This window comes from Rhincodon typus, chromosome 35, assembly GCF_021869965.1.
Source record: "Rhincodon typus isolate 14 chromosome 35, sRhiTyp1.1, whole genome shotgun sequence".
In the NCBI taxonomy this organism is placed as follows: domain Eukaryota; kingdom Metazoa; phylum Chordata; class Chondrichthyes; order Orectolobiformes; family Rhincodontidae; genus Rhincodon; species Rhincodon typus.
Window position 1 is genome coordinate 20,921,428 of NC_063366.1, and position 27,664 is coordinate 20,949,091.

The following is a 27,664-nucleotide window of genomic DNA, read 5'->3' on the forward strand; positions in this document are numbered from 1 at the left end:
GGCTCACTGTAACTGGCAGCACTCAGTCAGACTGTAACAGACAGCACAAAGGCTCACTGTAACTGGCAGCACTCAGTCAGAGTGTAACAGACACCACTCAGTCAGGCTGTAACAGATAGTACTCAGTCAGACTGTAACAGGTAGCACTCAGTCAGACTGTAACAGATAGCACCCAGTCAGACTGTAACAGGTAGCACTCAGTCAGACTGTAACAGACACCACTCAGTCAGACTGTAACAGATAGTACTCAGTCAGACTGTAACAGGTAGCACTCAGTCAGACTGTAACAGACACCACTCAGTCAGACTGTAACAGACACCACTCAGTCAGACTGTAACAGACACCACTCAGTCAGACTGTAACAGATAGCACTCAGTCAGACTGTAACAGGTAGCACTCAGTCAGACTGTCTCAGGTAGCACCCAGTCAGACTGTAACAGGTAGCACTCAGTCAGACTGTAACAGGTAGCACTCAGTCAGACTGTAACAGGTAGCACCCGGTCAGACTGTAACAGGTAGCATTCAGTCAGACTGTAACAGGTAGTACCCAGTCAGACTGTAACAGACAACACCGAGTCAGACTGCAGCAGGCATCTCCCAGTCAGACTGTAACAGACAACACCAGGTCTCACTGTAACAGACAGCACTCAGTCAAACTGTAACAGTCAGACTGTAACAGACACCACCCTGTCAGACTGCAATGACAGAACCAGGTCTCACTGTAACATACAGCACCAAGTCAGTCTGTAACAGACAGCACCAGGTCTCACAGTAGCAGGCAGCACCAAGTCAGTTTGTAACAGACAGCACCAGGTCTCACAGAAGCAGGCAGCAGACCGCAACAGACAGCATCCAGTCAAACTGTAACAGACAGCATCTGGTCAGACTGCAACAGGCAGCACTCAGTCTCACTGCAACAGAAAGCATCCAGTTACTCTGACAGAAAACACCAGTCATTCTGTAGCAGACAATAACTCAGTCTGACTGTAATAGACAGTAGTCAATTTGATTGTAGTAGACAGCATTTGTGCTTACTGTAACAGACAGTACTCCGTTTAACTCTAACAAACAGCACTCAGTTGCACTGTAATAGACAGCACAGTCACATTATAACAAAAGCACTCAAGTTGCCTTGTAACAAGCAGCATCCAGTCACTTTTTAACAAGCAATATTTGGTCTGACTGTAACAGACAGCACTCAGTCAAACTAACAAATGACACTAAGTCGCATTGTAACAGACAAAGACTGTCACACTATAATACACAGCACTCATCCTAAGTGTAACAGACAGCACCCAGTCACTCTGTTACAGACAACACCGAGTTTCGTGTTGGTCTCTTTGTGCGTAAATGAAATTGAAGATGCTGGAATGCTTTTAAATCTTGTGACATTGAAGGTAAATAAAATAATGAAAGGGATTTTCTGCCCAATGCTCCTGAGTCAGTCATTCACATGTACGAGTTGTAAGATGCCTGAATGTGATTTACTTCTGTCCTTGATATAACTCAAGCCAATCTGTGTCAATCATTTTACAAAACGAACATTTTTCAATGAGAATAAAAAAGGTCATGTTCATTCAATGGGCATTGTTTAATACAGTGAATCAATAACAACAATGACGTGTATTTACACTGATACTTTACTACAGTAAAACATTCCAAGGTCCTTCACAGGACAGAATATCAAACAAACCTTGGCAGTGAGGATCAAACTTAGAAGATATTAGGACTGATGACCAAATGATTGGCCTCAGGGCTTGTTTTAAGGAACCTCTGAAAGGAGCAGACAGGAGTGGAGAGCTGCAGAGAGAGAGAGAAAAAACCCACAGGTTATTGTACCAGTTGGAGGTATGCCCACTATGAGACTATAAAACCATAAGACATATGAGCAGAAATTAGGCCATTCAGCCCATCGAGTCTGCCCTTGCCATTCAATCATGGCTGATATGTTTCTTAACCCCATTCTCCCACTTTCTCCCTGTAACCCTTGATCCCCTTGATGATTAAGAACCTATCTATCTCCATCTTAAAAATACTCAATGACCCAGCCTCTCCAGCCTTCTGTGGCAGTGAATTCCATAGATTCACCACTCTCTGGCTGAAGAAGTTTCTCTTCATCTCTGTTCTAAAGGGTCCTCCCTTTACTCTAAGTTTGTGCCCTCGGGTCCTAGTCTCTCCTACAAATGGAAAAATCTTCCCAACATCCACTCTATCCAGGCCTTTCAATATTCCATAGATTTCCCCATCATCCTTCTAAACTCCCTCGAGTATAGACTCAGAGTCCGTGAATGGTGGAGCATGTAAAATCGGAAGCGCTGAAGCGTGTGGACCATTGCACTGGGGAGAGATTCTGGTGATATTGAGAGGTGAGGTCAATGAGAATTTTGAAACCAAGACTTTGTTCGGCCAGGTGGTGAACAAGAATAGGCCTGACAGGTGAAGTGTTATGAAACAGCAAGGAGATCAGTTCTGGAGAGCAGAGCTTTGGATGAGCTGAAATCTGTGGGAGCTGGAATGGGAGCAGCCGGGGTTGAGTGGGGTTGGGGAGGGGGAGGTGGTAGTTGAATCCGAGTGAGTGCAGGCGTGGATGGGAGCTTCGGCAGCCGATGGACTGGCATGGAGTGAAGTCTAGCAATGTTACAGAGGTGGAAATAGGAGGTCTCTGCGCTGGTGCAATTTTGTCATCAGAAGCTCCTGCTGAGCTGGAGGGGAGTCTTGTTCAAGCTCAGACACCTTCCAGGGAGAGGCATTGGGTCACTATGTAGGGAACAGAGTTAGCAGCGAGTTCCAAAAATCAAACCTTCAGTCTTCCCGACATTTTGTTGCAAATTTCAGCTCATCTTGGACAGGCTTTGGAGATGGAGCAGAGAAGTGAGTTGGGTGTAAGAAGGCAGCAGTCTATTTTCGAACTCTCCCCAGTTTACATCAGGAGACTTAAGCATAGGGAAGGAATGAGCTGTGTCTACTTAAAACCCAAAGCTACTTACACCATCCAGAGGTTGACTAAAGTTAATTTTAACCGAATTTATAATGGAGACTGATGGGATCTTGTGCGACACAGGATTTACAACCCTGTGAACAGCATTCTCCAATGTAATGCCTGGAGTGTAATATATGGCAGCAAGTCAGTGCAGCATTAGGGGACTAGTTAGTTCAGTTGGGTTGTGTTCAGATTAATGTCAACAGCAGGGGCTCAATTCTCATTCCAGCTGAGGCCAGCTCTAGACCTGCCTCCTTACTCTCCTGCAAGTGTCAAAGGCAATGACAAACCATCACTGACCAGAGGAAAATCCCAAGGAAAATGCTCTACATCCAGGACATGTACCATATCAAATCCGACATCCCAGCTGATTCTATGGGATTTCCCCAAGTGAACTTGATTACATCACTCCGTAATATTCCTCCAACAGTACCTTCCAAACCCAACACCACTTCCATCTAGAAGGATAAGGGCAGCAGATATATGGGAACACCACCACCTACACGTTCCCCTCCAAGCCACTCATCGTCCTGACTTGGAAATATATCGCCATTCCTTCAGTGTTGCTGGGTCAAAATCCTGGAATTCCCTCCCTAAAAGCATAGTGGGTCAATCTACAGTACGTGGACTGCAGTAGATCAAGAAGGCAGCTCACCACCAGCTTCTCAAGGGGGCAACTAGGGATGGGGCAATAAATACTGGCCCAGCCAGTCCCACGAATTAATGAGAAAAAGTATTAGTGACAGTTAAGTGAAACAGGAGGAGGCTATTCACCCCCTCAAACCTGTTAACCAGGAGCGGGCCATTCTGTACCTGTTGCAAAGGAACAAGAGGAGACTATGCCTAGACCACCAATGAAGAAATGATTTGTTTCCTAAGTTTATTTCGGACAGACAAAGCTGTCCTAAATTCAATACAACTTAACTTCCCTCTTTCCTGTTTTACATTAGAGTCACTACACTTTAGAATTACCTCATTGGCTGTGAAGTTCTTTGATCTTTTGAGATTGTGAAAAGTCGGATAGAAATGCATATTATATTTCAACATCCGTATCATGGGAGTTAATGGCTCCACTACATTTTAATCCAGGGCATCTCTAATTTCCAGCATTTATTTTCAGTTGACAGTGTGGCCTTAATCATTCAAGTTTTGTCATTGCTGATCTCCATCAGTATCTAATCTCAATGTGATGGCTTTATCTGTGGTGAGCCCTGACCCTGTCAGAGTGGGATGTGTAGCCTTGACTCTGACTGACTTCTCTCACTGAATATATCGCTCGGTGTAACAGCCGGTGACATAAACCATCAGATAAATCAGTTCGAGTCTTTCACAGCTTGTCCCCAAAGAGAATGACACATCAGGTCCAGTGAGCAGACGAGACGGTTTTGGAAGCGGACCAAGAGAGTGGTGCTCCTTCCGCCCATCTACTCCCATTCTACCAAAAGCACACCAGTGTCTCTGTCACTGTTCCTGTTTCTGTCTCTGTCTCTCTCTCTCCACCTCCCCCCTACCCCCTCAGCTGGTCCACTTTCAGGAAACCCAGCACCATTTACTGGACAGTCAGGAATCCTCCTTTGGAATCCCCATGACCACAATATTAAATTCACTATGATAGGAGGGTGGAGGGGGAGTAAAACATGAGAAAATGTTAATGGGGCCACAATTCAATCTGGTTCTGACTGATCAGCAAATAGAGAGAGTACTCACATATTGAAATCCAGAGGCGACAGTGTCATTATAATGCCCCTGGAAACCAAGGCCAACCCACAGCACAATTTCTGCAAAGTCTGCAACTGAAGGTAAGTCTCAATGATCATGACCATGACAGTATGATTGATTGAATACAAGTCCATCTGGCTCACTAATGTCCTTGAGAGAAGGGTATCTGCCACCCTTACCTGGCCTGGTCTATGTGTGACTCCACAGGAATTTGATTGACTCGTAACTGCTCCCTGAAATGAACGAGCAAGCCATTGACTTCAAGGCCAATTAGGGATGGGCAACAGGGTCAGGTCTTTCCAGTGATCCCCCCATCCTCAGAAAGAGTGATCCAAATTAGGTGACAGGAATTTAATAGCTTAGCTCCGTGAGCGGACGACAAAAGTTAAGGAAGAGAAATGCCTTTTCAGCTCTTCTTGTGAGCCAGGAGGAGATAGATTAACCATCCAATCCCCCACGACAACTGCCATGGACATTCATGCCTGGCTTTTGGTTGTGCCAGCTGTAACTGACTTCCCCAGTTCCCCTACCACAGTAATGGCTGCATCCATCCCCAACTCATTGACTTAGGCCTAACTTACTCGTGTGTGATTGGCCCTCTGCCTGACATCTGTGAAACTCCCTGAATAACTTCCCATGACTCTCTGCACCTATTGCTCTAGACCCAACCTTGATCCTCTCCCCAGACAGTAGTGATATTGAAACCCTGACCCTGGATGCTCCCAAGTGACTGACTGTGCCCAAGCCCTTTGACTGATATTGGGCACTGCCCCTGGCTTACTTTACCCCTGACTGAATGCAGCCTCCCTTGGCCTGAAGGGTGACTGCTCCCCATTGACTTTGGGACATGGCCAATTGGTTGAATCACATGAGGGCACTTCCTGCTGGCATATGGGGCCGGTTTGAGACTGATGTAGCAAACGGCCAGCCCCTTGATGGCTGACAACCAGGGTCATCGGCCTGGCTTTGTGTCTGTTCCAAAAGACCAGAGAAGGTTAAAGGAGCTTGGAAGCTCTGACTGAGGCAGCAAAGTGTAAAGAAAGGCAAGGCAAGGCTGGGAGCACGTAAGTGGGTCAGAGGTGTGCCATTCAGATGTGGCTTGGTGAGCCTGGTATATGATCAATAGGGAATGTGGGCATTTGCTGCCCCTGGACACCAAGAACTGTGATCCAAGAGGGAGTTCTGGAGGAGCTGGATTTGCCTGGCACCCACTCTGACTGTCATGTCAGGAATTACTGTCATTTGCTTTCTATCCCACAGCTGGGAGAATGGGAAACAGCTTATTAATGAGGTGACATACGGTTGTGATGACTTGTTTGTCGATGCGAATGGTTGCTCAGGAGGGAGGTGTTCCACTCACTTTCCAGCAGTTGCTTTGGAGAATCGGACGTTCGCTCCCTGATTCGGGAATCTCATTCCTGCCAAGCTCGCCCTACTTTCCTATCTGAATCGCCAATGCCCACATCAGCCCTTCAGCGTCTGGGGAGACACCACGCTCAGGTACTTTTCCCAATGGCAATGTACAGTTGAGTTAACCGCGAGTGAAGTTAATCGGTCTCTTCCGTCTCTGCCTAAAACAGGCAGCGCCCCTGTGAAACCGAGCTCAGAAACAAACTTTAATGTAACTGGGTGGTGCTTCCCATGACAGAGACTGAGCTTTAACCATTTATATATATATAGCGCTGCAGTCTGTACTTTCGATCTGTTTCTGTTGCCTGTCACCAGAAGCGTCTCTTATTTGCTCCATTAAAACCTTTCATGGTCAGGTGTCAAATCTCTCCTTTTCTGAAGGAGGATGAAAGACCTCATCGTTCCCTATCTCTGGCACAAACCATCAAGCCTCATCCCTGGAACATTCTTAACCAGTCTCCAAAGCCTTACTAAAATGTGGCTCCTTGTGTTGTCTGAAATCTGAGGCCTAACCCCAGCTGTTTACAGGTTTAACATAAAAGCTTTTCCCGAATGTTTTCCTTTCTCTGCTCATGCAGTTTGGAAAGATTAGTCGTCCCGCTCCCTCTTCCCCATTGCTCCCTGCTCCACAAGGTGAGTTGTGACTCAGCGGGTCTTGTGATGAAAGTTGTTTACGGTGACACATCAGTGCAGCAGTGTTTATTTTTCGGGAATGTTTCCGCTGCCAATGAGCCTGACACTAAGTCTGACCCCTGCATTCTCCCCCGCCTCCCTGCGCCCGGTAATAAATAACAATCTGTCCTGACCGTGTGAGTGGAGGTCACACAAGATGCTGCACAGATAGTCTGTCCCTGCGTGTGCAATGACCTTCAACGCTTACCTTTCTCATCACAGAAAGTCAGACGCCCATCCTGCTCCCTTCCATTCCCCAAGAACTTAATCCCAATCTTCCCCATGGGGCTGGGATCATCCTTAGCGAGAGAATCCTCTTGTCCGTATTTCAGGAATCCCCCCTCCTGGCTGCTGCTACTCTCTCTCAGGTTTGTTTTCGGAGGCGTGCAGTCCCCCCCTTTATCATTCCTCTGGGTGCTTTTGCATCTTTCTGACGTTTCTCTGTAGATTTGTTCCTCTATCCTCGTCCAGCTCTTGGTGCAGCACACTGATGAATTCGCTGCAGTGCCTCCCACTTTCTCATGCATTGCTGAGAGACCCTGGGGGTCACAGGAAGACACACTTTTCTGCCTTGCACTGTCCTCACGCATCCCCTCTGCATCTCATCTGCAACAGCAGCTGGACGTCAGTCATCCCACAGTGCCCAGGCCAACCTCACTTTCTGCTGCCCTCCAGGAGAGATCTCAGTGGCTTTCGGTTCTGATCAAAAGACAGAAAAATGGCCAGTTCCCTTTCTGGGCGTCACTTTCTAGAGTTCGTTTTATTTTCTCCTCTTGCAATTTCAAGCACCTCTTCATTTGTTACAGGATCTGTTTTTGGAATTTGAAGTCTCTATGTTCTTGCTCAGACTTTTTCTGACTGCCCAAGTTTCTAAATTAGAAGAGAAAGTCAATTGAATAGAGCACCTTGTGAGATTTTTCCTTGTTTTGAGTTACCTTTCTCTCCACAACATTACTCCCGGCTACCTCTAGCTTTCTTCTGACACCAGTAATACATTTACCTTTTTCTGTTAGCAGTTGTCCTGTCTACAAATGTCTGTTCTTTAATTCTAGTCAAATAGATTTAATCGTTGGTCCCTCAGCCACACTGTCCCCTTCCAATAGTGTACAGCTCATTTAATCAATACTGTTACCCAGCCACCACACTTATTCTTATCCCTAGAATGTATTCTAACCAGGAGCATTAAGATGCCAATCCTGCCCTTGCATGAGCCCTGCACAATGATACGCTTGCAGTCCAAACCATCTTATGCGGCCTGATATTTATCCTGCTCTCTGTTGCCCTGGATCTTTTCCTTCTTTCACAGGATTTGGGTGACACTGGCACACCCAGCATTTATTGCCCGTCCCTAGTTAGCCTTGAAAAGAGGGCAGTGAGCTGCCTTCATGAACCACTGCACTGGACCGATAACCTGTTGGTGAGGGAGTTCCAGGAATTTAACCCAGTGACACTGAAGAAACAGTGGCATGTCATATATTTTTAAAATTTGTTCATGGGATGTGGACATCGCTGGCTAGGCCAGTATTTATTGTCCATTCCTAATTGCCTAGCAGGCAGTTAAGAGACAACCACATTGCTGTGGCTCTGCAGTCACATGTAGGCCAAATTGGGTAAGGATGGCAGTTTCCTTCCCTAAAAGATATCAGAGAACCAGGTAGGTCTTTTCACAACAAGTGATAATGGTTTCATGGTCACTACCAGACCCTTAATTCCATATTTTTATTGAATTCTAATTTAACCATGGCAAGATTTAAACCTGGTCCTCTGGGACATTATCTGGGGAGGGGGTCTCTGAGTTACTAGTCTAGTGATAATACAACTTGGTCATCACATCCCTTAGTCAGGACAGTGAGTGGCTTGCAGGGGAACTTGCAGGTTGTGGGGTTCCCATGTATCTTCTGCCCTCGCCCTTCTAGATGGTAGTGGTTGTGAGTTCAGAAGGTGCAGTCTATGCGGCCTTGGTGAATGCCTACTGTGCATCTTATAGATGGTACACACATTGCTGTTACGTAGCATTGGTGGCTCAGGGAATGAATGTTAAAGGAGTGATGTGCCAATCAAACAGAGTAGTCGATAGTATCTTGAGTGTTGCTGGAGCTCCATTCATCCAGGCCAATGGGGAGTATTGCATCCCAGTGCTGACATGGGCCTTGTGGATGGTGGACAGAATTTGAACGGTCAGGAAGTCAGTGAATTACTGCCTCAGAATTCCTAAACTGCTCTTGTATGTAGATTATTCAGTTCAGTGAGTAATCCCATTGATAAAGCCCTCTCAAGGATAATGACAGTGGGCGAGTTGAACACAGACACTGATGATTGGATTCTCTCTCATTTGAGCTGATCATTGACTGGCACTTATTTGGTACAAATATTACTTATCACTCTTGGCCCAAGCCTTGATATTGTCCAGCTCTTCCTGCACATGAATAAAGGGTGCAGACAAATAAAGGACTGAATAAGGAAACCATTGAAAGCTACCATGTGGAATGTGAGAATCTCACTGGTGGATTCAGTGGTCATTATTGAAGCAGTGCTTGGATTGGTAAGGGGTTGGGTTACTTGTAAAACAGACGGCTGAATGAGACACTGAGGGATGTGGCTTGGGCTAAAGGAATGAGGGAGGGCTGTTTGGGATGTGGGGCGGTGACATAAATATGCCCTGAACGGGCCCTCAGCCTGCAGTGGGAGCTGAACTGAACCTTCTCAGTGTGAAGGACACTGAGTATCACTCCAGTACCAGCTCCATCTCACACCAGTCCTCAGCTGTGACAGAGCTGAAAAAAATCAAAGCATGATCACCATATTCCTGCTCAGTGTAATCTCTCTCTTAATACTCCTGAAGTTCTGGAGATGCGGAAGGTTCCAGAAGCAGCAAAGTCAACGGGAGATCCCTGGTCCAGCTGCACTACCATTCCTGGGTAACCTGAAGGACCTCAGGCAGCAATATCTCCACGTCCGCCTGACTGAACTAGCCAAGAGATTTGGGCCAATCTACAGACTGAGGGCATGGAGAGAGGGTGAGTCAGTGAGAGGCATCTGCGAGAGTCCCTGAAGGGGAATCTATGATAGCGTTAGGGTTAGAGGGAGATTTATAGACACGATAAATTAGACAGTATGAGTGTGAACACAAATGGGAATATGTGTGTGAATATGTCCATCTCTGTTTGTGTACATTTGTATGTGTATATGTCTGTGTTGATGAGTGCATGTGTGTATGTCTGTGTGTGCATGTATGTACCTGTGTGTGTGTTTAAATGTATGCGTGTGTACCTGTCTAATGTGGCTAGGTGTGCATGTATATGTACCTGTGTGTGTGCCTTTCTGTGCATGTATCTGTGTGTTTCTCTGTGTGCATTTTGTGTGCATCTGTGTGTGCATTGATACATATGTGTTTATCTGTGTGCATCTTTATATCTGCGTGGATCTGTGTGGTTGTGCACCTTATTTGCATCCACGTGCATGTACCTCTGCATATCTGCATCTGTATATGTGTGACTGTGCCTGTACATGTGTGTATCTGTGTCTGTATGTTTCTGTGTTTGTATGTGCTTTTTTGTCTGTATGTGTGTATACATGCCTGTGCCTGTATGTGTGTCCGCATGTTTCTGTATCTGTATGTGTCTGTGATAACAAATGGCAATGTGTTCATAGTCAACGTAATAAAACTTTTTATTAGTGTAAGTAATTGCACTACTCAGACCTGATGCATCTTAGAATCAATAAACACCTTGTAACCAATTTCACAAACCGGGTAGTTGCTATTCAAAGAACATTGTTCATTCAGGCCCTTCAAATACTATCCCACTTGAGGAATTGAGTTGAAGTGAAGAGAGGTGATAGTGAAACTTGCTGCTGAATCTTGACGACAAGAGGAGTGGTGCAGTAGCTCCGTGGCTGGGAACACGCATAAGCCGGGGGACCCGGGCTCGATTCCATCTCTGCGTGGAGTTTGCACATTCTCCCCGTGTCTGTGTGGGTTTCCTCCGGGTGCTCCGGATTCCTCCCACAGTCCAAAGATGTGCAGGTTAGGTGGATTGGCCATGGGAGAAGTAGGGTTACAGGGATAGAATCGGGGGATGGGTCTGGATGGGATGCTGTCGGAGCATCGGTACAAAGGTGATGGGCCGAATGGCCTGTTTCCACACTGTAGGGATTGTTTGATTCCGAGATTCCAACAGGGCGGAGCAGTTACAATGAAAAACTGGGGTTTCTTATTCTTCAGCGCCTGGCAGAGGGCAGATGAGAGGCACTGGACTGTGATCTTCACTGCAGAGGGAGGGCAAGACAGCAGGAGCTCAGCAGGAATTGGCAACAGTCTGGCTCCCAGCCACTGTCCAGCCTACTGCCCTCACCAATGCCCCACCACTAAGACATGTTGTGATAAGGTCCACACTATGTTATGGCCTGCACTGTTATGGCGGAATCTCTACTGCTTACCATTTGGCTGACTGAGAATCTCTTCTGTTCTTTCTGCTGACACCCAGTGGAGTATAGGAAGGATTTACAGGTCGGTAAAGACCACAGTTTAACTGTGTTAAAGACAAGACTGTATTATAGGCCATTCAGGCCCGGAGTGGGTCCTGAACAAGAAACAGAGGCAGGGACATCACCCACTGCTGATGAGATCTCAGACTGGTTTTGGGCGGGGGGAGCGTGTGTTTGGTGCAGAGTAGAGAGGACCAAGAGGAGTTTAAGATTTGTACACGGGTACTGTCAGTCAGCACATCCCCACTTATGGAGGTTGATCCCAGCCTGGAGAGCAGCAGTAGGGGGAATAGTCACTAATAAACCATACGGGGATCGCAGGAGAAAGCTGTTTCCCCAGAGAGTGAGGAGAATGTGGAGACAAAACAAAAACTGTGGATGCTGGAATCCAAGGTAGGCAAACAGGAGGCTGGGAAAGCGCAGCAGGCCGGGCAGCAACAGGAGGAAAGGAGAAGTCAATGTTTCGGGTATTACCCTCCTTCAGGAGAATGTGGAACCTGTCAGCACGGGGACCGGGTGCGATGGACTGTGGAGATACATTTCAGGGAAGCTTCATAACCAAAAAGATGGAGCTGAGAATGGAAGGGGCATGTCAATTAAGTGGAATATAGGGAGCAGATTCAACAGACGCCCCGCTCCCCTCCTCCCCGGTTCAGTGGCCTCTTATTTTGCAGAAGATGTGCTGTAAAAATGTGCATTAGAAACACTTGAGTAATTTTCACTTGTATCCAGAGATCGTGGTCCTGAACAACACGGAACTGATAAAGGAAGCGCTGCTGAAGAGATCGTGCGAGTTTGCTGGACGGCCTGAGAACATTACCGGTACGGGACCTGAAGGCAGGTCGCTTCAGGTCATGTTGTCGGGATGTATTTTTACAACAGCTTCAGTTCCTCACATCTCACAGCGACTGAATTCGTAAGGGCGAATGAAAGGTTAACTCAGGTCAGAAATAGACCCCCAATACCTCCCAACCCAGGTAAGGCCTGGGTCAGTCTGGGGCCTGTGTTACTCTCTCCCTCCAACTTCCCTTGTGTCACTACTCCTTTGCTATTTCTCTTCTCCCTTTCTCTGCCACTTCTCTGCTGTTTCAGAGTCATACAGCGTGGAAACAGAACCTTTGGCCCAACTTGTCCATGCTGACCAAATTTACCAAACTAAACTAGTCCCATTTGCCTGCATTTGGCGTATGTCCCTTTGAACCCCTTCTGTCTATGTACCTGCCCAAATATCTTCGAAATGTCATTGTACCAACACTTCCTCTGGCAGCTCATTCCATACACGCACCACCCTCTGTGCGAAAAAGTTGCCCATCAGGACTTTTTTAAATTCTTTCCCCTCTCACCTTAAACCTATGCCCTCTAGTTTTGGACTCCCCTATCCTTGGCTATTTACCCTACCCAGGTCCCTTATGATTTTATAAACCTCTATAAATTCACCCCTCAGACTCCAGTGCTTGAGGGAAAAAGATCACAGCCTATCCAGTTTCTCCGTTTAACTCAAGTCTTCCAGTGTCAGTAACGCCCTTGTAAATCCTTTTTGCATCCTTTCCAGTTTAACAAAATCCTTCCTGTAGCACGGTGACCAGAATTGTATGCACCTTGTTTACCACTCTGTTTACCTGTGATGCCACTTTCAAGGAACGATGTACCTGCGCCCCAAGGTCTCTCTGTCTGACAACAATCCCTGGGACCCTACCATGAGCTGCGTAAGTCCTGCCCTGGTTTGTCTTTCCAAAATGCAACATCTTGCATTTATCTGCATTAAACTCTGTCTGCCAATCCACAGCCCACTGGCCCAGTTGATCAAGATCTTGTAATCTTAGATAACTCTCTTCACTGTCCACCATATCACCAATTTTGGTGTTATCTGCAAACTTAATGACCATGCTTCCTATAATGTCATCCAAGTTGTTTATATAAGTGTCAAACAACAGTGCACCCAGCACTGATCCTGACAGCACACCACTGGTCACAGGCCTCCAGTCTGAACAACAACCCTTCACCACCACCCTCCGTCTCCTACTGTCATTTTGTATCCAATTGGCTAGCTCTCCCTGATCCTGTGTGATCAGACCTTACTAACCAGTTTACCATGTGGAACCTTGTCAAAAGCCTTGCTAAAGTCCATGTAGACAATGACTACTGTTTTGTCTTAATCTGTCTTCTTGGTCACCTCTTCAAAAAACCCAATCAAGTTAGTGAGACACAATTCCCCATGTACAAAGCCCTGTTTACTATCCATAATCAGTCCTTGCCTTTCCAGATGCATGTAAATCCTGTCCCTCAGAATCCCCCCAATAACTTACCCACCACTGATGTCAGGCTCACCAGTCTATAGTTCCCAGGCTTTTCCTTGCCACCTTTCTTAGAAAAAAAGCACAACTTTAGCCACCCTCCAGTCTTCTGGCACCTTATTCGTGGCTGTCAATAATACATATATCTTTCTAGGGGCCCTGCAGTTTCCTCCCTAGCTTCCCACAATGTCCTGGGATACACCTAATCAGGTCCTGAAGATTTATCTACATATGCATTTTAAGACCTCCAGCACCTCCTCTTCTGAAATGTGAACTCCTTTCAAGATGTAACTATTTATTTCCCCCAAGTTACCTCACTTCAGTGTCTTTCTCCATCGTAAATACTGATGCAAAATATTTATTTAGGATTTCACCTGTCCCTTGTAGTTCAACACATAGATGGCCTCACTGATCTTTAAGGGGGCTCTATTCTCTCCCTAGTTACTCTTTTGCCCTTAATATACTTGGAGAATTTCTTTGGATTCTCCTTAAACGTGTCTGCCAAAGGCATCTCATGTCCCCTTTTTGCCCTGCTGACTTCCCTCTGAAGTATAATCCTATACCACGTACTCTTCAAGGGACCCACTCAATCCCAACTGTCCATACCTGACATATGCTGCTATCTTTTTCTTGACCAGAGACTCAATATCTCTAGTCATCCAGTGTTCCCTACTCCTCACAGCTTTTCCCTTCACACAAACAGCAACATGCTGGCTCCAAACTCTCACTACTTCACGTTTCAAAGCCTCCTACTTGCCAACCATCGCTTTACCTGCGAACAGCCTCCCCCTATCAACTTTTGAAAGTTCCTTGAAAGATCTTGCCCCAATTTAGAAATTTAACTTGTATGCCAGGCCTATCCTTTTCCAAAACTATTTTAAAAATAACCGAATTGTGGTCACTGGTCTCAAAGTTCTCCTCTACTGACACCGCGGTCAATTGCCCTGCCCAAGAGGTGATTGAGTTTTGTCCCTTACTCTAGCAGGGCCATCTACATACTGTTTGAGAAAATTTTCTTGAACACACTTAAATTCCTCTCCATCCAAACCCTTAACACTATGGCAGTCCCAGTCTCTGTTCGGGAAGGTAAAATCCCCTACTATTACAACCCAATTATTCTTAACAGCTATCTGCGATCTCTCGACAAATTTGTTTCTCGATTTCCTGCTGATTATTGAGGGGTCTGTAGTACAATCCCACAAAGTGATCATCCTTTTCTTATTTCTCTGTTCCACCCAAATAGCTTCACAGGACGATTCCCTATCTCTAAGTACAGCCGTGATCTATTCCCTAATCAAAAATGCCGCTCCCCCTCCTCTTCTATCCTTCCTGTAGCATCTGTAGCTGCCAGTCCTGAGCCACATCTCTGTAGTCACTATGATATCCCAGTCCCACATTCCCACCCACGCCCTGAGTTCACCAGCCTTACCTTTCATGCCTCTGGCATTGAAGTAAATGCTGTTTAATTCCTTAGTCTTCCCTCATTTCATTCTGTGCTTTGTCGATTTACCTTGCTCTCTTTAGCTTCCGCCCCAGCACTGACCTTCTGTTTTGCTGCTGGGGATCCCACTCCACCCAGCGTCCAGTTTAAACTAGGCTCTGATGAAACTGTTGTCAGATGGGCAGCAATGCTGTGTGATCACCGAGCTGTCACAGTTCAGGGGGAGGTCGTTCGGCCTTTCATATTTGTGCCAGCTCTCTGAGTGAGTATTCCCGCTGCCTGCTCCACAGGAAGAATGGCTCCTTTTCCAGTGCCATGGATAGGACGTTGCTTCCTCACCTCCCATGATCTCCCTGCCCACCCCTGGTGAGGCAGGATTAGAAACCCCTGAACACAGCCGGAGGGGGGTGTGGGGTGGGGAGCTGTGGGCAGGATCAGCTTGAAACTGTCAGAGTCTCCTCACAGGTGCAGTCCCGGTTAGGGACTGGCCCTTCTGGGACCTGCTAGCCCCTGGTACTGTCGCATTGGCATTGTGGAACGGCAGAGCAGACAGCAGCTTTAACGGCATGGGCTACAGTGGCTCAGCGTGTTGAGGAGGGGTGTGGAGGGGGTGGGGGGAGAGCTGTTATGGAGCGTGCCCTGGGGAGCAGGAAGGTATGTGGTGTGGGGGAGCAGGGGGTGGTGCGGATGGGGTATGTGGAGTGCTGGGGAAGTTGGGACAGGGTGGTGGGGGATGGAGAGTGCCTGAGGGGAATGTGGAGTGCCCGAGAGGGAGTGGGGTGTGCGTCTGTGTGTGTGTGTGTGCACGTATGTGTGTGCGTGTCTGTGTGTGGGTGCGTGTGTGTATGTCTTTGTGGAGGTGTGTGTGTGTGTGTGTGTGTGTGTGTGTGGAGGTGTGTGTGTGTGTGTGTCTGTGTGTGTGTTTGTGTGTGTGTGTGGGGGTGGAGGTGTGCGTGTGTGGGGAGGTGTGTGTTTGCATCTGTGTGTGTGTGTGTGCGTGGGGAGGTGTGTGTGTGTGGAGGGGGGAGGTGTGTGTGTGTGTGCATGCGTCTGTGTGTGTGTGTGTGCGCGTATGTGTGTGTGTGTGCGCGCACGTCTGTGTGTGTGTGTGTGTGTGCGCGTATGTGTGTGCGTGTGTGTGTGTGTGTATGTGCTTGTGGAGGTTTGTGTGTGTGAGGAGGTGTGTATGTGTGTGCACGTTTGTGAATGTGTGTGTGGGGAGGTGTGTGTGTGTGACTGTGTGTGTGTGTGTGTGTATGTGTATGTGTGTGTGTATGTGTGTGTGTGTGTGCGCACGCGCATATGTGGAGTGCCCGAGGGGGAGTGGGGTGTGCGTCTGTGTGTGTGTGTGTGTGTGTGTGTGTATGCACGTATGTGTGTGCGTGTGTGTGTGTGGGTGCGTGTGTTTATGTGTTTGTGGAGGTGTGTCTGTGCGCGCATTTGTGTGTGTGGGTGTGTGTGGGGAAGTGAGTGTATGTGTTTATGTGTTTGTGTGTGGGTGTGTGTGTGTGTGTGTGTCGGGTGGGATGTTGCAGGAGTGGAGAGTTGGGTTTCATGGTGGGAGTGTGTGTGTGTGTGTTTGGGGTGGGGGGTGTTATGGGGGGAGTTGGGCTTTAGGGTGGGGATGTGTGTGTGTGTGGGGTGGGGGGTGTTGTGGGGGGGAGTTGGGTTTTAGGGTTGGGGTGTTGGGCCCAGCTCCCCTGAACTGATTGCCTGAAGGCACCACCGTCTTGTTCAGGAAAGGCCATCTCATTCGGTGGGAAAGACCTGTCCCTGGGAGGTTACACCAGAGTGTGGAAGCTCCAGAAGAAACTGGCTTACAGCGCCATCCACCAGAGCCGGGCCTCCGACCTCGAGCCGGTGGTGGAACGGGAAGCTCGGAAACTGTGCGAGGTACAACCGGGAATGTTCGGGCGGTGTTGGGGGGGGACAGGACGGGATGGGTAGATGGAGAGGGGACGGAATGGTGGGGGGGGAAGGTGGGTACGGGAACAGCACTGAGTCATAGGGTAATACAGCTTGGAAACAGGCCCTTCGGTCCAACTAGTCCATACTGACCATCTTTCTAAACTAAACTAAACAGGAACAAATTGCTGCAGATGCTGGAATCTGTACTGGAAAGAAGAAATGCTGGAGATCACAGTTGGTCAGACAGCATCCATGGAGAGAGAGCAAGTTGATGTTTCAAGTCTAGATGTCTCTTCATCAAATTAGGAGCCATCTCGTCCCACCTGCTGATATATCTCTAAACCTTTCCTTTTCATGTACCTGTCTCTGGCAGTTCATTCCACGTACAAACTACCCTCTGCGTGAAAAATTTGCCCCTCAGGTCCCTTTAAATCTTTCCCCTCTCATCTTAAACCTATGACCTCTAGTTTTGAACTCCCTTGCCCTGGGAAAAAGACCTTTTCTATTCATCTTATGATTTTAAAAGTCTCTATAAGGTCACCATTCAGCTTCTGAGACTCCAGTGACAGAAGTCCCAACTTATCCAGCTTCTCCTTATAGAACTCAAACCCTTCATTCCCAGTCACAACCTTGTCAATCCATATAAAATAATAAATATCCTTCCTATAGCAGAGTGACCAGGTCAGACAGATGATGGAGGGTTAGAGCTGGATGTTGTATACATACGCATGCAGGCTGATCCCACTGCCTGCAAGGGACAGCAGATTACTGAGGAAGCGATTCCTCAAAACCAAACATCCACTGAATAAATGGAATCTGTTATTTGCAAAAGAGCAGACACACATGATAAGGTTGAAAATATCAACTCTGTAGTTTATCTCCCACAGCTCAGTTATCAATCTGTATATTACCACAGACTATATCATTCGTATAATGTACAGTGGAAATTACTGATTTCACACGACGTAGCCTCGTGTACATTTCACTGAGGGCTGATTGGGGGAGCGTACTCTCTCAATAATCTTTATCATTGCCCAGGTTTTCCAGAGCTATGTGGGGTCACCAGTGGACATCTCAAGGGATTTCTCCATTTCCACCTGTAATGTCATCTCCTCCCTGATCTTTGGCACAGAGGTAAATATTTCACCATTTCATTGCATGGCACGTTCAATAAGCATCCCTCAGCACGTTCCAGTTCTACCCACTCGGTTGGTCTATCCCTGGAGTTGAGAGAGAGACAGGGAGGGCCAGACTCAGGATCCGTGCTGCTGGTTACCACGGTAACCCCCTTCTCCAACCTTCCTTCGGCCTCTGCTCCTCATCTGCTGCCGGATCAGAGACTGGGATGTCAGCAGCTGAGTGCCAAGGCAAACACAAACTTAGAAATGCTGGAGGAACTCCATGGGTCTGGGAGCATCCCGTGGAGAGAGAGAGAGAGAAAAAAACAGAGTTCACAGTTCGAGTCTGGGCTGACTCATCCTCAGAGTTAGAAGCAACCGGGAAAAAAAATGGTATTTATGTTGATGGCGGTGGGAGGGAGAGTGGACACATGGAGATAGAGCCCAGAGTGAGAGAGAGAGAGAGAGAGAGAGAGAAGGGTAGGCAAACAAAGGGATTGTTGATGGTAAGCCAGGGAGGAGAAGAAGTGAAATCTCTTTGAAGGGAGTTGAAATCAGTGAATGAAAATGGATTGGCCGTGTGAAAGGGACCCAGGTTTGGGGCTGGGTCATAGACATGGAAGGGGCTGATCAGGCTCTGAAATTGTTCAGCTCGAATTTGAAGGCTGTAAGGTCCTGAAGTGGAAGCTGAGGTGATGATGGGAGAATGGAATGATTCCTGAGTTTCAGGCTTTACCTGATTTACAACCTTTCGTGAAGGAAACACTGGCGCACACCCTCTGCTTCTGCTGCATTTCACCGAAGGAATTTTATCTTCTTGTGCAGAAACAGTTGGGAGAAAAACACTTTCGATTTACACACAGGGTAAGGGTGGATCACTGCGATCACCCACTGGATCAGTGTGGAACACTGCAATCACCCACTGGGTCAGTATGGATCACTGCGATCACCCTCTGGGTCAGTGTGGATCACTGCAATCACCCACAGGATCAGTGTGGATCACTGTAATCACCCACAGGATCAGTGTGGATCACTGCAATCACCCATGGGGTCAGGGTGGATCACTATGAACCCACACTGGGTCAGGGTGGATTACTGCAAGCACCCATGGGATCAAGGTGGATCACTGCAATCCCCCACAAAATCAGGATGGATCACTCTGATCACCCAAGGAGTCCGTGTGGATTACTGAAATCACATGCCAGCCTAGGATAGACCACTGCGATCACACACTGGGTCACGGTGGATCACTGAGACCACACACTGGGTCAGGGTGGATCATTCAGACCATACACTGGGTCAGGATAGACCACTGTGATCACACACCGGGTCAGGGTGGATCACTGCAATCACCCACAAGACCATGTCATAGTGTCATACGGAATAGAAACAGGCCTTTTGGCCCACCGTGTCTGTGCTGACTAATAAATACCAAACCACACTAATCCCATTAACCTGCACTTGGTCCATAGCCTGTCACGCCCTGACTTTTTAAGTGCTCATCCAGATGCTTCTTAAATGTTGCGAGAATACGTTTAAAAAGATTTGGCATGTAAAGGTTGATTCATTGACATGGGCAGTTGCAAAGATTTGAATTGAGGGATCCATCTGAACTGGATAATAGAAAAGAAAAGATCACAAAAGGTTCAAAGCCATATTTGAAAAAAGACCTTTTACACATAATTATCTACTGCACTATTTAACTTCTTCTTATGTTGCTTGCAAATAAAGCTGTTCACCAGTGACACAAACAGACAATATACGATCAGGGCTTAATGCACCAAGGTGACCATTGTATAATAATTACCAGAAATCAGTTTTCCTGCATTACTTGTTAAATTAATAACCCCAAAATGTCAAATACGAACACTTCATTGAGCTTCATGCATCAGTTGCCACGTTGCATTTAGCAGATATAATGTGGGAAATTGTGACTAATGCACTTTGGCAGGAAGAATAGAGGAGCTGAATATTATTTAAATGGAGAAAGCTACTGAACAAACACTCTGAATACAAGCTCACCATGTAATAGGGAAGGCATGTGGAATGATAGCCTTTGTTTTAAGGGAAATGGAGTATGAAGGATGGAGCTTCTGCTAAAACTATTCCAGGCATTAGTCAGACCATAGCTGGAATACTGTGGGCCCCGTATCTAAGGAAAGATATTCTGGCATTGGAGGCAGTGCAGAGAAGGTTCACTAGACTGACACCAGTTAGGAAGGGACTGTCTTATGAGCAGAGGTTAAATAGTTTGGGCCTGTACCCATTGGAGTTTAGAAGAATGAGAGGTGAGATGATTAAAACATACAGGATTCCCAGAGGACTTGATAGGGTAGATGGGGAAAGGTTGTTTCCCCTTGTGGGAGAGATCCAAGGGCTGAAGTTCAGATTAAATTTCAGGTTTAATTTGTTTGCCCTTTTAAGACAGAGATAAAGAGAGATTCTTTACTTAGACAGTAATGAATCTGTGGAATTCTTTCCTGCAGAGGGTCGTAGAGATTGGTTTGTTAAGTGTATTCAAGACAGAGAGATAAATTTTTAATCATTGAGTGAATATCCTTGAATTATACGGAAAGGCAAGACATTGGAGTTGAGGATTATTAGGTTAGCTACGATCTCATTGAACTGGTCACTGTGATCACATACAGAACCAGTGCTGGTGAGCTCTGTTGTAATCTGTCACTGTGTACAGTATATTTTTCATTGTTTGTCTGATTTCAGTACGAGAGGAACGATCCTGAGCTTCGTGTTATACACGACTGTCTGGTGGAGCTGGTCAGACTCTGGAACTCCCCATCAATCACTCTCCTTGATATGTTTCCCATCCTACAGGTATGATCGTTAGAGATCCCACCTCAGTCACTGCCACTCTCCCTGGCTGCTCTGTGTTCACAGTTTGGCCTATCCCAAGGTCTGTAACGTGCCTGGTAATAGCTTCCGAGCTCTGAATACCCCAAATGATGTTTCTTTCTGCAGCTAGAAATTGGTGGAGAGAATGTTTGGCATTGATTAAAAATTGACTGCCTATTTAAAATTAGTTGAATTTATGTGGGTGTCACTGGCTGGACCATTATTTATTGCCCATGCATAACTGCTCTGGAAAACATGGCAGTGAGCTGCGTTCTCGAACTGATGCAGTCAAATTGGTGTGGGAATACCCATATGCCATCAGTGAGGATATCCAGGATTTTGTCCCAGTGACACTGCAGGGATATATTTCCAACTCAGTCAAAATTTGTTCCTTTTCTCCCTCGCAGGCAGGCTGTCAGGATTGATGGTGATTTGCACCCACTCAGTTTATTGCGTTAGTGTTGGGGATGGGTCCATCATATCATCTGCCTCTTGTAGGGCATGTAGTGTTTTAAAGATTTGGGGTAAGGTATTGTCGGGAGGTTGATGCATCTTCCCGTGCCACGTTGGCTTCACCTCAGTCTGTTCCCCGCAAAGCCTCTCAGTGCCTGTCCACATCTTCCACCCCCGTGCAGTCAGTCACGAGCCAGGGTTCTGAAGAGGAATCTGGGCTCCATCGTCCACAGTAGAGTTGGCTTTCAGGGATTAGTGCCATGTTGCTGGGCAAGATGTTTGTCAAAACCCCTTCAAAATCCTTGGGGAATCACTAATTAATCCCCTCATGGAGCTCACAGAGTATGAGGTGCCTCGGTAAGATGCAATGGCCTGCCAACTGGAACTCATCACCTGAGCCTGTTATACAGCAGACCCAGGGATGGCTCTGCAGAACTGTCAACCATGGGATGGGACGAGCCGATGCAAGCCATGAGTAGTGGCTCTCTTCTGGTGTTCAACAATAAATGAGGTTCCCTTCCAGCCGGAAATAACTGAGTTGTTCCACTGCCCCTACACATCACTGGCATCCAGTGAAGAACACTGGTTATTTATGTAGTGGGATGCTAGAGTTTTACCTGTTTGTTCCCATTAGCATTTTCCCAACTCCACTTGGAAGGCATTCCTGAAGGAAGTGAAGAAACGAGACTCCTTTGTGACACAGCAGATTGACAGCCATAAAGTACGTGAGTATGTTTCCATATCTGTCCAGGAGAAATGTTTCACTTTGGCCTTGAAGGGCTTAGCAAGAATCTCTTGAAGCCCAAACTGTGCAGGATGCAGGGTGGTGGGGTCCTCACAGCACACTTCACTTCAGATAGATAAAAACAGGTTGAAAGGGCTCTATTTTGTTGGTTTTCATCTCTCACACTGTTGCCTTCTCCATGCAGTTCTGCTCTCCCTATCTCATTCACAGTGATACTGACCTGGCGCACACTCCTCCCAGTCTGTTTCACAGTGACACTGACCTGCCACACACTCCTCCCAGTCTGTTTCAGTGATACTGACCAGCCACACACTCGTCCCAGTCTGTTTCACAGTGATACTGACCTGCTGCACACTCCCCCAGTCTGTTTCAGTGATGCTGACCTGCCACACACTCCCCCCAATCTGTTTCACAGTGATACTGACCTGACACACACTTCCCCCAGTCTGTTTCACAGTGATACTGACCTGACGCACACTCCCTCCAGTCTGTTTCACAATGATACTGACCTGACGCATACTCCTCCCAGCCTGTTTCAGTGATACTGACCTGCTACACACTCCCCCAGTCTGTTTCACAATGATACTGACCTGACGCACACTCCTCCCAGTCTGTTTCACAGTGCTACTGACCTGCTCCACACACCCCCAGTCTGTTTCACAATGATACTGACCTGCTCCACACCCCCCCCAGTCTGTTTCAGTGACACTGACCTGCCGCACACTCCTCCCAGTCTGTTTCACAGTGATACTGACCTGCCGCACACTCCTTCCAATCTGTTTCACAGTGATACTGACCTGACGCACACTCCCCTCAGTGTGTTTCACAGTGATACTGATCTGACGCACACTCCCCCCAGTCTGTTTCACAGTGATACTGACCTGACACACCCTCCTCCCAGACTGTTTCACAGTGATACTGACTTGCTGCACACTCCCCCCAGTCTGTTTCACAATGATACTGACCTGCCGCACACTCCCCCCAGTCTGTTTCACAGTGATACTGATCTGCTGCACACTCCCCCCAGTTTGTTTCAAAGTGATACTGACCTGACGCACACTCCCCACAAGTCTGTTTCACAGTGATACTGACCTGCCACACTTCTCCCAGTCTGTTTCACAGTGGCACTGACCTGCCGCACACTCGTCCCAGTCTGTATCACAGTGATACTGACCTGCTGCATACTCCTCCGAGTCTGTTTCACAGTGACACTGACCTGCTGCACACACCTCCCCGTCTGTATCACAATGATACTGATCTACTGCACACTTCTCCCAGTCTGTTTCACGGTAATACTGACGTGCTACACACTCCTCCCAGTCTGTTTCACAGTGATACTGACCCGCTGTACACTCCCCCCCGGTCTGTTTCACAGTGATACTGGCCTGCTGTAAGCTCCTCCCAGTCTGTTTCACAGTGATACTGACCTGCTGCACACTCCCCCCCAGTCTGTTTCACAGTGATACTGACCTGCTCCACACTCCTCCCAGTCTGTTTCACAGTGATACTGACCTGCTGCACACTCCTCCCAGTCTGTTTCACAGTGATACTGACCTGCTGCACACTCCTCCCAGTCTGTTTCACAGTGATACTGACCTGCTCCACACTCTCCCCAGTCTGTTTCACAGTGATACTGACCTGCTGCACACTCCTCCCAGTCTGTTTCACAGCGATACTGACCTGCTGCGTACTCTTGATCTGATAATTCAGACACTGAAGAGAGTGGAACAGATGGGCTGAGACCAGGGTGCAGACTGAGCTGATATAACTTTGAAAGTTTTGTGTTATAGGTGACGTTTCAGAAGGGCAAGGTCCGGGATATCACTGATGCACTGATGAAGCATTTCTGGGACCAGGAGGAAGATGCAGCAGAGTTGGAGGAGCTCACAGAGGAACACATTCACATGGTAATCGTGGACCTGTTTGTGGGTGGGACAGAAACAACATCCTCGACACTGGGCTGGGCCATCGCCTTCCTCGTTCACCGGCCAGAGGTGAGTGACAACCGAGTAACCACGGGGCTCCCGTTCAAACCGAACAGTCCCTCTGATCCTTTCCACTGAGGCAACATGAAGCTCCTGGTCCAACCTGACTGATAACGTTCTCCCTAGCTCGCAGAGAAAGAATGAATGATTCCTCTCTTTCGCCAGGTCCTGGCAATCTCCGCTACCCTCAGCCTTTTTGGCATTTCACAACACCCAGTGTTCATCTGAAAGGGTAATTATTACCACATTGTGGCGGCTAAGACAAGTTAAAATGCTGTTAGGCCTTGCTAGAGTGCTGTGAGTTATGACTGCACTGGAATGGGTGCACAGGAGATTTATAAGGATGTTATCCAGGCTGGAGTGTCTTAGCTCAGGTGAGGTAGTGAATAGGTGGGGCGTTTTGTACAGAACCAAAAAGAATCAGCAGATTTGGTTGAGACATATGAAGTTACTGAATTAAACGGGTAAGACAGATCTGGTTCTATTAATGAAGGCCCTGTGGTGCAGAGGGTCTTTCTTCATTCTGAGCCAGGAGCTCTCTGTCTAAGTCCCTTTCCAGGACTTGATGGCCAAGCAATCAGCACACACTGATGGCAGCCAGGAAGAGACGGCTAGCTACCCGATAGAAAGAATATTGGAACCACAGTCATCACTGTCAGTTGTTCCATTCGACGATGTGGATGTAATGTTACCACAGCAATGTGACCTCCCTTAGTCACCTGTAACACTGCAGCGGAGATCAACAGTCATGGATGTTGATTTGAAGTAATAAGTAGGAAAGAGAGTTGGGAAGAGGATATAAGGATATAAATGTTCAGGTGAGGGAATAAAGACCGAGGAAAGGGAGTACAACGTGGGAAAGTGTGAAATTGTCCATTTGGGCAGAAAGAATAAAATGAAACATATTGTCTAATTGGTGAGAGGATGCAGAGCTCTGAGTTACAGGGAGATCTGGGTGTCCCAATGCATGAATCACAGAAGGTTAGTCTGTAGGTGCAGCAAGTAATCAGGAAAACTAATCGAACGTTATGGTTTATTGTGGAATTAAATGTGACAGCAGGGAGCTTATGCTTCAGTAATAGAGGGCGATGTTGGAACCATATCAGTACCTTCCTGTGTACAGTACTGGTCACCATATTCCCAAAGGATTCTATTGGAAACAGTTCAGACAAGGTTTACTTGACCACAACCTGGAATGAATAGATTCCCTTATGAGGAAATGTTAGACAGACCAGACCTGTACCCTCTGGATTTTAAAAGAGTTAGGAATGACTTAATTTAAATATATAAAGATCCTGAGGAAACATAACCAGATGAATGCTTCCTCTTTCGGGAGAATCTAGAATTACGGGTCATTATTTAAATATAAAGGGTGACCCATTTAAAACAGATTCAAGGGAAAAAAATTCTTTCAGAATGTTGAAAGTCTTTGGAATTCCCTTCCTCAAGAGGCAGTGGATGCAGAACCTTTAAATATTTCTAAGGCAGAAGGAGATAGCTTCTTGGTGACCAAGGGGATCGGAGATTATTGGGAATATTCAAGAATGTCAAGTCGAGGTTAAAATCAGGTCAGGCACAATCTTATTGAAAGGCTGGTTTGGACCATTGTTGTCCCTTGTTCATCTGTTTGTAATTGGTGAAGAAATCTGAAATGGGTTGTTTGGTAATGCTTTCACCTAGAGGGGAGTACGGCCCTGTATGAAAGGCTGGAATAGACAGAAACCCTCAGCTCAGTTCAGGAATGTATGTGCAACTGAGATACAGTAAGGTCCAAGTCGACAAAGACATGGAGACTGAGACTGGACCTCCACAGAACCCTCCTTATCTCCTGGAGGCAGGAAATGGCTTCTACAACTGTCATTCTGCTGTGTGGGGCAAGGGAGGGGAGTCACAGGGCAGACAGCAACATGGGGGGTTGGGTTGGAGGGGCAGAGGCGGTGTTGGTCCAGAAGCTATGTCCAGCATGTGACACCACTGCTGATCCCCAACCAGCTCTTGCATGTGCCACTTGCATGTTTCCATGATGACAGAACCCCACCCCCATAGCCAGGTCCGCACCTGTCACTCACAGTTAGCATGTCGACGCAAACCACCCTGTGTCCCCCGACCCTTGTCTGTTCCAGATTCAGGACAGGATTAAGCAGGAGATTTGTGAAATGGTTGGAGAAGATTGTTACCCAGCCTACGCTGACAGGAAGAAGCTGCCGGTCCTGTCGGCCACCATTACTGAGGTCCTGAGGCTAAGACCTGTGGTGCCCATCTCCATAATGCACCGTACAACCTGCGACACCAGGTAACACAACCAGAACTCCCCCCGCTCCAACCTCCCCACTCCGCGTGTAATCTTAAGGATGAACTGGGCTCCGTTTTCCCATTGGGACTGAGGGACTGACTAGGCTTTGAAAGAAGTTGCAGCCTCAATATTGATGAGAAAAGATGCAGATTGCATGGGTTGGGGTAAGAACAGAGTGAACAAAGTTTCCAGCTCTAGATGAGCTAAGGCAGGACTGGAGATGGACAATATGCCAGACCTGGAGCAATCTGAATGATTGGATATGGAGTCAGTATCAAACCCTGGTGTTGTTGAGATATCAGAGCTCAGATCTGACACACTGGACAATTTGTCAATCGGGCCTGAACCATATCATGATGGTAACAGAAACATAAACTAGACAGTTCCTAGCTCTCCAAAGCCTGAGCACCATCTAAAAGGCACGTCAGGAATGTGGTGGAATACTCCCCACTTGCCTGGATGAATGCAGACCCTACCAACACTCAAGAAGCTTGACACCATCCAGGACAAAGCAGCCTACTTGAATGGCATCACATCCACAAGCATTCACTCCCTCCACCCCCGATGCTCAGTAGCTACAAGACACACTGCAGAAATTTAACGAAGATTCTTAGACAGCACCTTCCAACCTACAACCATTTCCATCTAGAAGGACAAGGGCAGCAGACAAATGGGAACATCACCACCTTCAAGTTCCCCTCTGAGCCACTCACCATCCTGACTTGGAAATACATCGCTGTTCTTTTACTGTCGCTTGGTCAATAGCCTGGGAATCCCTCCCTAATGGAATTGCAGATCAACCTACAGCACATATTTGTAACAGATCAAGAAGGCAGCTCACCATCACTTTCTCAAGGGCATTAAATGCTGATCTAACCACATCTCCATCAAATAAACTACCTCACCCCTCCCATACCCTTCCACAAGCCTGACCCCCACCCAGTCATGTGACCTCACATCAAAGATTTCAGGACCAAAAAATGGAGAAGAAAATTGTGGGAAATTCCTGCCCCATTCCATTAAGCCAATGGGCTCCAAACATAGTTGGAACTGTGAGGATTTTGTGAACACATAGGCTGTGTTTCCACAATGGGCCATCTTTGTTAAAATCCGTGTCATTTGTGTTTTTCTGTGAAGTGTGGCAGGTTACTTTATTCCAAAGGAAACCAACGTCATCACCAACCTCTTCGGAGCTCATCATGATGAAAGCAAATGGCCAGAGCCGACTCATTTCAGGCCAGGTAATAAGCTTCAATATGTGGATTGACACTGGCCCAGTATATTTCAGATCAGTGATTAATGCATTGATAC

General features: G+C 47.2%; 1 protein-coding gene across 1 annotated transcript in view; it reads left to right on the forward strand.

Annotated features, from left to right (window-relative positions):
* LOC109925585 (steroid 21-hydroxylase) overlaps positions 1-27,664 on the forward strand; it is a 53,914-nt gene that overhangs the window by 25,739 nt on the left and 511 nt on the right. The window contains exons 2-10 of the mRNA XM_048616675.1: positions 9,624-9,798; positions 11,999-12,088; positions 16,740-16,894; positions 17,948-18,043; positions 20,749-20,859; positions 21,965-22,114; positions 23,866-24,069; positions 26,184-26,353; positions 27,491-27,594. Coding sequence (XP_048472632.1) covers positions 9,624-9,798; positions 11,999-12,088; positions 16,740-16,894; positions 17,948-18,043; positions 20,749-20,859; positions 21,965-22,114; positions 23,866-24,069; positions 26,184-26,353; positions 27,491-27,594 — 1,255 coding nt within the window. The remainder of the gene's footprint in view (positions 1-9,623; positions 9,799-11,998; positions 12,089-16,739; positions 16,895-17,947; positions 18,044-20,748; positions 20,860-21,964; positions 22,115-23,865; positions 24,070-26,183; positions 26,354-27,490; positions 27,595-27,664) is intronic.